Here is a 10,831-nt window from a genome sequence, read left to right as displayed (position 1 = left end):
CCATACGAAATTGGAGATTGCCTTTTCCATCTCGTTGAAGAATGGGGTTGGTATTTGTATTGGGATTGCATTAAATGTGTAAATTGCTTTTGGTAGTAGAGATGCAAATCAAAATAACTATGAGATATCATCTTACACCAGTAACAAAGTTCAACAGGACAGTAAGCAACAAGTCCTGGCAAGTTTGTGAAGAGATTGGAACTCTTATTTTCACAAGCTGATGGAAAGGATATCTGGCACTTGCTCCAAAATCTGGAAATACAAGTAACATTTGACCCAAACTCCACTGCAGGGAATATACCCTAAAGAAACCAGAGCATGACTAAAACAGATCCATGCATACCCATATTTATTGTTGTATTATTTACCATAGCAAAGAGAAATTAGCTACATAACTGTCCATGGAGTTCTCTACTCAAACAAATGGATAGAAAAATGTGGTACAGTCACAAAATGGAATTTTATGCAGCATTGAAAAACAATGAGCTTGTGAAACACTACAAAAAATTAATAAGTCTGGTCACCTGTGACTCATAATAACTCTGTACAACTCTGAAGCTTACCCTATTCAGAGCCATCCTGTCTCCTACAAACCTACTCTCATTATTCCAGCTACTGTATCAATCCATTTCATCAATGATCCCCCTCTCCTGCAATGTTGCTCCACCCTTCCAAGCATGATATCCATCTCCAAGGACTTGTCCCCCCTGGCCATGTGTCCTAAGTATGTGAAATGGAGTTTCAAAATTCTAGCCACCAAGGGGAAACTTGGTTTAACCCTCTCCAAGAGGATTTTCTTGACAGTCCGTATGTTCAAGACTCTTCTCCAGCACCACAACTCAAAGACATCTATTCTTCTGTCGTCCTTAGTCATTGTCTAGCTCTCTGATGCATAGGAAGTAATGGTGAAGACCATGGCCTAAATCAGGCACACTTTAGTCTCTAGACTGACATCATTGCTTTTCAGTATTCTGGAGATGTCCCTGATAGCAGATTTTCCCTGTGAAATTCATCTTTTGATTTCCTGACTGCTGGTGCCAAGAGTGTTAATTGTGGAGCTGAGCAAGTTATAATTTTTAACAGCCTCAGTCTCTTCTCCATCCATCAAAGTGTTGACAATTGTCCCAGGGGTGAAAATGTCTTCTTGAGGTTGAACGTCATATAGAAGACTGCAGTCCTTGATCTTCTGCAGCAAGTATTTCAGGTCCTCCTCAGTTTCAGCAAGCAAGGTTGTGTCATCTGCAGAATACAGATTGATGATGAGTCTCTACCCCCAATCCTGATTCCACATTCCTTCTCATAAATCCTAGCCTCCTGAATGATCTATTTTGCATATAGATTCAAAAGGTATTGAGGCAGGACATATCCCTGACAAACTTCTTTCCTGATTTTGAACTATGCACTGTTTCCTTGCTATGTTCTGAGGACTGAATCCTGGTCTAAGTATACGTTTCACATGAGCACAATGAAGTGTCTGGGATTCCCATTCTCCTCAAAGTTAGCCATAATACGTTGTTATCCACACAGTCAAATGCCTTTGCATAACCAATGAAACACAGACATTTCTTTGATACTCTCTGCTTTTTGCCAAGATCCATCTGACATTGATAATGTTTCTAGTGCCACAATCTTTTGTAAATTGACCTTGAACTTCTGGTAGTTCTGTCGATGTAGAGTTCCAGTGGGTTTGTTTTGTTTTTGTATAATATTAAGCAGGATTTTGTTTGTGTGTGGTATTAGTGATATTGTTTGATAATTTCCCCACTCTGTTGGATCACTCTTTTTTTAAAAAAAATAGAATAAATACAGATCTCTTTCAGTCAGTTGGCCTCAGAATTTATTGGCACAACCAGGTAAGCACATCCAGGGCAGCATCTGTTTTTTGAAATATTTCACTTGACATTATATCAATTCCTTGGGCCTTGTTTTTGACCAAGTCCTTCAGCTCAGCTTGCACTTCCTCCTTCATCACCATTGCCTCTTAATCATATGTTGTTTCATTAAATTTTTCTGGGTCAACCAATTCTCTTTGGTATAATAATTCTATATACTCCTTGCATCTTCTTTTAATGCTTCCTGGATCATTTAATATTCTGCCTATAGTATCCTAAAAACAATAACATGCTATGACAGGTTTGGAAGCAGGAGCAGCATCCAATTACTAAAAGCCATGCCTCCAGAAACTATGAACTTTGATAAATGCTGATAGTTGTAGAGGGGCTTCAGGCCTTTTGTTCATAGGGTAGCTATGAGTCGTACTCGACTAGAAGGCAATCAACAACAACATAGCATCCTTAAGTATTTCAGCTCGAGGCTTGAAATGATTCTTTAGTTCCTTCAGTTTAAGAAATGCCAAGTGAGTTCAGCCCTTTTGATTTTCAGACTCCAATTCCTTGCACATCTCATTATAATACTTTGCATTATCTTACTGCACTGCCATTTGAAATCTTCTACTCAGCTCCTTATCTTCTTCATTTCTTCCCTTTGCCTTGGGTTCTCAGCACTCTCTAGCACAATATTTAGAGTCTCTCTGACATCCATTGTGGTCTTTCCTTCTTCTTCCATCTTTGTAATTACCTTTAGCATTCTTCATGGATGATATCCTGGATATCCTCCCACAGCTTATCTGGTCTTCATTCAATTGTGTTGATGACCTTAATGTTGTTTCAGAGTTGATTTTTAAATTCAGGTGGGATAAATTCAAGATCAAACTTTTATTCCTGTGAATTTGATTTGACTTTCTTTAGCTTTAATTTAAACTTGCATGTGAGTAGTTCCACAAATCAGCACTGGCTTAGTTTTCACAACTGATATTGAATTTCTCCAACAATTCTTTCCACAATCTAATGAATCTGATTCCTGTACATACCATCAGAGGAAATTCATGTGTATAGGCTGCGTCTACATTTCTTACAAAAGGTATTCGCAAAAATGAATCACTGTACAGAATTCTATCATTCTGTCCCCAGCCTCATATCTGTCACCAGGTCTGTGTTTTCCAGCTACTGATACTTCTTTCCTATTACCAACATTTGCATTCTAATAACCCATTATTATTAATATGTCTTGCATGTTCGATCAATCTCTGCCTGCACAAGTTGGTAGAAGTCATTTCTTTCCTTCTTTTTGCCTCAAATTTTTGGTGCATAAATTTGAATGATAGTTGTATTAACAGCTCCTCCTTGTATGTATATGGATACCATCTGGTCACTCACATTGTATTTCAATATGGCCTTTTTAACTATGAACACAACCCTGTTTTTTCTCACCTTTTCATATCCAGTGTAGTTGATCACATGATCATATGGTTCAAAATGCCAATTCATCTCATTCTACCAATATCTATGACGTCTGTATTTATGCTTTCCATTACCTTCTTAACAATGTCTGGTTTTTCTACATCATGCATCTCACATTCCACATTCCAGTCATTAGCTTCTGCTTACAACTGTTTCTCCTCGTTTTAACTGGGTGAAGAATTTCAGTCACGAAAGGACAAATAATGCATAACACTGCTGTTATAAAATAAGACTGACAGGGTGGAGGTTTTAAAAAAAAAGGAAAAGAGTGTCTAGATAACAAACACTGCATTGGAACTGAGGAGGGGTAGAATTATCTGAAAGGAGCATGTGCTTAGCCTTTATACATATGACAAAAATCTAGAACTAGAGGTGCATTGCAAAGTGGACTGGAGGAAGACTCAGGGAGTCAGAGGGAAGAAAATATGTAACAATGAATGAGTGAAAACCCACATTTTCTGGGAACTTTCTTTTAATCACAATTTAAGATTTTTTTTCTAAATAAATTACAGTGGTTGTGAAAATCATTAAATGAGCCATTAAAGATGAAGAGGAAATTCTAGTGATATAGCCTGTATCCATTTGTACTGCTAATCTAAAAGTCTAACATCTACTGTGGCTCAAACCACCAGTGACTCTGAGAGAGGGAAGATGGGAAATCTATTTCTGTTAGGATCTACAGCCCTGGATATATAATGGGGCATTGCTGTGAGAGGTACCAACTCACCAAGACTGAATTTACAGTAATTTAAGCTACAAACAGAAAGAAATCTTTTTTCAAAGATAGTATAACCAGAATGCTCCCTGAATGAGAGGAGGGTGAAATTTAGTCTTCATACTGGGGCCTAGAGAAGAACAGTATGTTTGGTAAAGTCAGGAGAAAGAGAAAGATATCATCCACATGAATTGACACAGAAACTACCATAATGAGCTTAGCAGGGAATGTAAGTGTGGCACAGGGTGAAGCAATGTTCTGTTCTGCTATCATAGGTTTGCTATGAGGTGGAGCTACCTCAACTGCAAAGGCAAATACTTGTAAGAGAATTATCTAGCAGTATCAATTAAACATAGTTTGTGTTTCATAACACATTTTAAAATAATCCACTGTTAAAAAAATCCACAATAGATTTGCATAGACATCTTCCCTGAAATGGAGTTAAGCAAGATATGTGGAATAGTCAAGACAAGTTGAGACCAAATTGTTAAGGATTGCTGTGTTCTGGTTTTCCCGCCTGTTGGTAGCAGCAAAATATTAATTTTCCCCTTCTGAAATCCACCTAGCCCTTGGCTGCTAGACTTGGAGTTCTTCAGGATTGTATAGCCCTGCTCTGTCCACTTGGTGTACAGAGTTAACTCATGATTGCTGTCATGCTGAACACTGTGACACTAATGTGTCAAATGCATAATGGTCACCCATGGTGGACAGTGCTTAGTGAAACTCCCCGGTTAAAACAAGCTTGGAAGCAGGATTGGTACCCACTTCCGAAATAGCTTGCCTTTAGAAACCTTACAAACCTGGACAAATGATGAAAGTTATACAGTGTTCAGGTCTTTCATTCATAAGGTTTCTATGAGTAGCCTACGACTTGACGACAGTTAACAACAAAAACAACAGCAGGAAAACAAATGTAATACACCTCAATTTGTCAATGTTTACTTTTTTTTAATTTAATGCCTAAATTAATTCCCACTTATCAGTATTTTTTTAAAGAAAGAAAGAAATTACTTGTGGATTTTGAATAAGTCTTTGAGTAAGTGCTGTTAAGTAAAAATAGAGTTGGAAGGAAAAGTGAAAACATATGAATAAGACAAGATAAAAGAGCAATGTGAAAAAATATGGTGAAGAGCTGTAGTGCTTTCTGCAGGCTCTGTTTCCACTGCAGCCAAAGAGGGAAAGTAGTATGTGGTAAATATTGCAGGCGAAATAGTAGGGTGCATGTGTTGCTACAGACATCTGGCAAGCAGGTGTCCAAATGGAATTTGCTGTCACTCCAAAAAACAGTCAGATGTTGTCTTTTTAAATAGAGAATGGTGTGAGGACTAGTGGAATTCGGTGTTAGATGTCAAAAGTATAATATAGTTATTTAAGTCAGAGTCTCAGTCAAAGTTGCTGTTTGACGTCCCTTTGAGTTTGTTTTACTCAGAGGAAAAGGTTTCTGGAAAATAAGATAGTAAGCAGTTTCTTACCCTCCCTTCAGAAACCCATCATCAAAGGAAACAAATGAAAAGGAGGCTGATTTCTACTTTCCATTGATGCAAATTTTGCTTTAACTTTAGCAATAGTGAGACAAATTGCTTTGAGATATGTAAGAAAGCAGAAAGATTATGGATCACAGAATTATTTTTGTATAGTTCTCTAAGAGCAAATCTTTTTAACACAATGGTATATATTTAAGCCGGTGTTTTTAAATTTCATTAACCCTATATTTTTTTCTGGAAGCAGATAACTAAACTTTTGTGGGTTAAACCTACAGATCTTTTGCCTAGTAATTAAGTGTTTAACAATTTGATTTATCCAAGGACTCCTTGGCAAAGTTAACTTCTATATTCTTTTTTATTCTGGCTCTCATCAGTAAGAAATTATTACAATAATAATTATGACAACAAAATGCTATAATCCTAGGAGTTTTGGTAACTCTGTGCTTTAGTTCCTTAAAGGCGGGTCTTGAAGGCTCCTTTCCCTCAAGTGTATATAGATGTTATTGTTAGCTGAGGGGCAACCCCATATCTATAGAGTAGAACTTCTCCACACTTTCCAAGATTGAGACATTTCAGGAGCAGATAACTTGGCTACTCTTCCAAGGCTCTTCTGGGTGTGTATCAAGAGCCAATTTTTTGGCTACTAGATCTCAACCATTTTCACCACCCAGAGACACTTCTCCTATATGTAAACTAAAATCAAGCAAACAAATCCACTGCCACCTTCAATGAATTTGATGCATGGAGACCCTTCAGCGTGTTTCCAAAGTTGTAAAGGGGTGTGATTTTACAGAGCTGAGGTGCAGTGTGTTAGTTGCGATGTTGCTAACTTAAAACTTGACAGTTCAAACCTTCCAGACACTCTTCAAGAAATGTCAAGCAAGTCAATTGCTTTAACAAATAGAAATTCTATGAAGCTACCTATGCTTTTATATGTATGCATACAGTTTGCAAGTGTAACAGCCTAGGCTTTCTTGGCTCAGAAAGAAGAAATTAACTATCCCAATTCATGTGCTCTTGTCTGTTGTACATAGGGTTTTCAGAGGCCTGCTATTTCAGAAGTGGATGGCCAATCCTTATTCCTAGTCTGTCTTAATGTGAATGTTCAGATTTAGAGAAGTATCAGACAGACCAGCAAGTTAAAGGTATATCCCTTATTGTGGAGTTAAAAATTAGTGTTAGTGTTGTCCTACCTTTTACACAGGTGTCTTTACCCACTTATTTCCCTGCTTCACCATCCACCAGGATACCCATCCACTTCTACCCACTCCCTTCACATCTATCTCCCATTGACCAGCCCTTGATCTAATAGCTTATATATGAAGCTTCCTCGGGTACTGTGATTCCAAACACATCAACTTCTCATAGTTCCTTATCTTGGGACCAATGAGTCACAGGTGACTCGATGGCACATAACAACAACATTCATGTGCTCACTTTGTGGTTACCATTGTGCACATGACTACAATGTGGTGAGGATTACAGCCACCAAGATCTACCAGTTTCTTTCTTCTCATGCCCTAAGCGTCCTCTACGACTCTCTAAATGGAAGGAACAAATGCATTCTTAAGAATGGGATCCTTCTTTCTCTCAGGATGCATGATCTAAAAGGGATTTCTATGACTGGAAAGTGTTCCTTCTCTTAGCAGTTTCTTATGGTTTTAAAAATAAAAGTGTGGAAGTCTCCTCTTCCCTGTTCTTTCTTTCCCTTAACAACCGCTTCTCTGAGACATGAATACAGATGTGTAGAATAATGGTAAAGTGAAAACTAGAACAAACAAGCAGCAACAATATTTTTTTAAAAAATCTAACCTGATAATATAAGGAGAATTAATGCCTTTGAAGTGTGGTCCTAGAGAAGAGCATTGAATATACCATGGATTGCCAGGAGAAGGAACAGGTTCCTACTGGAGAGGGCGAAACCAGACTGCTCCTTGGAGGCAAAGATTCTGACATGCTTTGGACATGTTGCAAAGAGGGACCAATCCTTGGAAAGGGACATCATACTTGGAAGAAAGGAGGAACAGCGCAAGACAGTAAGACCCTCAGTGAGATAGATTGACTCATCTATTAAGAAGTCTATCAGGAGTCTATCTTATACATCTATCATATATGTGTATAAGAGACAATAAAGTTGGCTCAGGATAGAGCAAAATTCAGAGCTGTTGTACACAGGGTCGCTAAGAGTAGCAAGAGATTTAATGGCACATAACAACAACAATAATAGAAACTACTGTTGCTATCTGCAACTCATAATTACCCTATATACAACAGCCCTAAACCCTGCTCTGTCTTGTGCCAATCTCACTGCCTCTGATACACTCACCCTGACTATCCCAGTCACTGACTCAATCCACCTCATAGAGAGGGTCTTCCACTCCTGCGCTGTCCCTCCACCCTCCCAAGCATGATGTCCCTCTCCAAGGACTTGTTCCTCCTTGAAACATGTCCAAAGTATGTAAGATGAAGCCCCAGAATCCTTGTCTCCAAGGAGCAGCCCAGTTTAACCCTCTCTAGGATGAACCTGTTTTTTTCTTGGCAGTCCATGGTACATTCAATACTCTTCTCCAGCACCACAGCTCAAAGGCATCAATTCTCCTTCTATCCTCCCTAGTTATTGTCCCACTGTCTGAAACATAACAAGTGATTGCAAAGGCCATGGCCTGTATCAGTCGCACCTTATTATTGTATAGGCATATAAAGCAATAATTCGGGAGCTCTGGTGACTTAGTAGTTAGAAATTGTGCTGCAATCCAGAAGGCTTGCTCTTCAAATACACCAGCTGCTCTGCAGGAGAAAAATGGGCAACCTCTCTTGTGATTAAACTGCCCCTGAAAAACCACTGTAGGGTTAGCTATGGGTAGTTCTGACACAATGGCGCGCACACACACACACACACACAGAGAAAAAAACAACACACCCAAACAACAAACACCATTATTTTAGTGTTAGCCTGTCCTATTTCATCTCTAGTGAATCTTTCATAACTCTTGAAAAATGGTTGCTTGTTTTGCTAGTGATAATCTTATATCCTAATACTTGCTATCAAGAGGGAGGAAATCGGGGCTCTTCTGGAATTCATTTTTCCAAGACAGCAGCTACCAATCTATTACTAGATACTATTCTAGCTCTATAATAGAATATTCTATTACTAGGTGCTTCTAACCTATTACTCTCCTAAAGTTCCCTCTGGTCTCCCAGGTATTCTTCTATCTAACACAGATGTTAGAATAAGGTGGATTCTTAGGGGTTAAACATCAATGGGGAAGAGGAAGCCTTGTTTATCAACTATATTTTTAGCAGTAACTCTGTCGTCACACTATCAAAATTAAGGAAGTTTAGTTTACTTAAAAAATCATGCTCCTGAGAGGAGAATCGGCCTCACTCTTTATCACGCCACGTCTGGCTCCTCTGGTGTTGTCGCGATGAAGAAAGTGGTTCAGCAGCTTCAGTTGGAAGCTGGGCTCAACCGCATGAAGTTTTCCCAGGCAGCCGCAGATTTGAAACAATTCTGTCTGCAGAATGCTCGGCATGACCCTTTGCTGACTGGAATATCTTCAAGTACAAATCCCGGTAGACTCCAAAAAGTCTGTTCGTTCTTGTAGTAAAATGAATCTTTCAAAGATTTCCTAAACCGCTCTTAAGAAACAGTGAATATTCAAAGGAGATCTAAATATGAAGCCTGTACAAAAGCTTATCCCTACAACACATGTGCCATACTATACAGATTTCTGCTTTTGTCAGTTCTTAACATTTACCTCTCCAAATTTTCATGAGTTTATATTTCAGGAGGGTAGTAGTTATTTTCTATACACTGATAGTCACATATAATAAAGTCCTTGGTAATAAAAAAAATGCTCCATTTCATGGTCTCCCGTATATCCCTTATATAGACCTATTAAGCCTAGGACACCACGTTGTTTTGGTTGTTGTTGTTATGTGCCGTCAAGTCACCTGCAACTCATAGCCACCCTGTTTACAACAGCCCTAAACCCTGCCCTGTCCTGTGCTAGTCTGTCTTCAACAAACCCACCCCCATTACTCCAGTCACTGAATCAATCTACTTCATAAGGGGTCTTCCTCTCCTGCGCTATCCCTCCATGCTCCCAAGCATGACGTTCTTCTCCAAGGACTTGTCCCTCTTTGTAACATGTCCAAAGTATGTCAGACAAAGCTTCAGAATCTTTGCCTCCAAGGAGCAGCCCGGTTTAACCCTCTCCAGGACGAACCTGTTTGTTTTCTTAGCAGTCCATGGTGTATTCAATACTCTTCTCCAGCACCACAGCTTAAAGGCATCAATTCTCCTTCTATCCTCCCTAGTCATGTTCCAGCTCTCTGATGCATAGCAAGTGATTGCAAAGACTATGGCCTATATCAGATGCACCTTACTCTCCAGAGACACACCATTGCTATTGAGTACTTTAGAGAGGTTCCTAACAGCAGACTTTCCTGTTGCAATATGTCTTTTAATTTCCTGGCTGTTGGTGCCAAGAGTGTTGACTGTGGAGCCAAGCAAACTAAAGCTGTGAACAATCCTAATCTCTTCCCCATCTATCCTGATTATGCCAATTGTACCAGTGACGAGAATCTTTGTTGCCTTGATATTGAGCCTCAATCCAAGGCTGAAGTCCTTGACCTTCTGCAGCAAGCGCTTTATGTCATCTTCAATTTCAACAAGGAGGGTTATGTCATCTGCATAATACAGTTTGTTGATGATGAATCTTCCACCAATCCTGATGCCACACTTCTCCTAATACAGCCCAGCCTCCCAGATAATCTGTTCTGCATATAAATTGAAAAAGTATGGGGATAGTACACATCCTTGGCGTACACCTTTCCCAATTTTGAACCATGCAGTGTTTCCTTGCTCTGTTCTGATGACTGTCTCCTGGTCCAAGTATAGTTTTCGTATTAGCATGATCGAGTGTTCTGGGATTCCCATTCTTCTCAGAGTCAACCACAGTTTATGACCCACACAGTCAAATGCCTTTGCATACTCAATGAAACACAGACATTCCTCTGGTATTCCCTTTCAGCTAAGATCCATCTAACATTAGTTACAACATCCCTAATACCATGACCCCTTCTAAACCCAGCCTGGACTTCTGCCAGTTCTCTGTTGATGTGCTGTTCCAGTTGGTTTTGGATAATCTTCAGCAGAATCTTGCTTGCACGTGATATCAATGATATTGTTGGATAATTTCCACACTCTGTTGGGTCACCTTTCCTTGGAATGGGAACAAATATTGATCTCTTCCAGTCAGTTGGCCAAGTGGTTGTCCTCCAGATTTCTTGGCACAACTTGGTGAGTCCATGTCATTGTTGTTGTAATT

At 39.3% G+C, this 10,831-nt stretch overlaps 1 protein-coding gene across 1 annotated transcript in view; it reads left to right on the top strand.

The window, feature by feature from the left end:
* Positions 1-9,103, top strand: part of LOC102865855 (guanine nucleotide-binding protein G(I)/G(S)/G(O) subunit gamma-5-like) — a 28,282-nt gene extending 19,179 nt beyond the window's left edge. Inside the window, exon 2 of the mRNA XM_006881133.1 lies at positions 8,832-9,103. Within this exon, the coding sequence (XP_006881195.1) occupies positions 8,832-9,103 (272 nt within the window). The remainder of the gene's footprint in view (positions 1-8,831) is intronic.
* Positions 9,104-10,831: the final 1,728 nt, after the last annotated feature.

The sequence above is a fragment of the Elephantulus edwardii genome, unplaced genomic scaffold (assembly GCF_000299155.1).
Source record: "Elephantulus edwardii isolate Elephantulus edwardi_28Jun2011 unplaced genomic scaffold, EleEdw1.0 scaffold00012, whole genome shotgun sequence".
NCBI lineage: Eukaryota > Metazoa > Chordata > Mammalia > Macroscelidea > Macroscelididae > Elephantulus > Elephantulus edwardii.
This window is presented reverse-complemented; position numbering and strand designations above follow the sequence as displayed.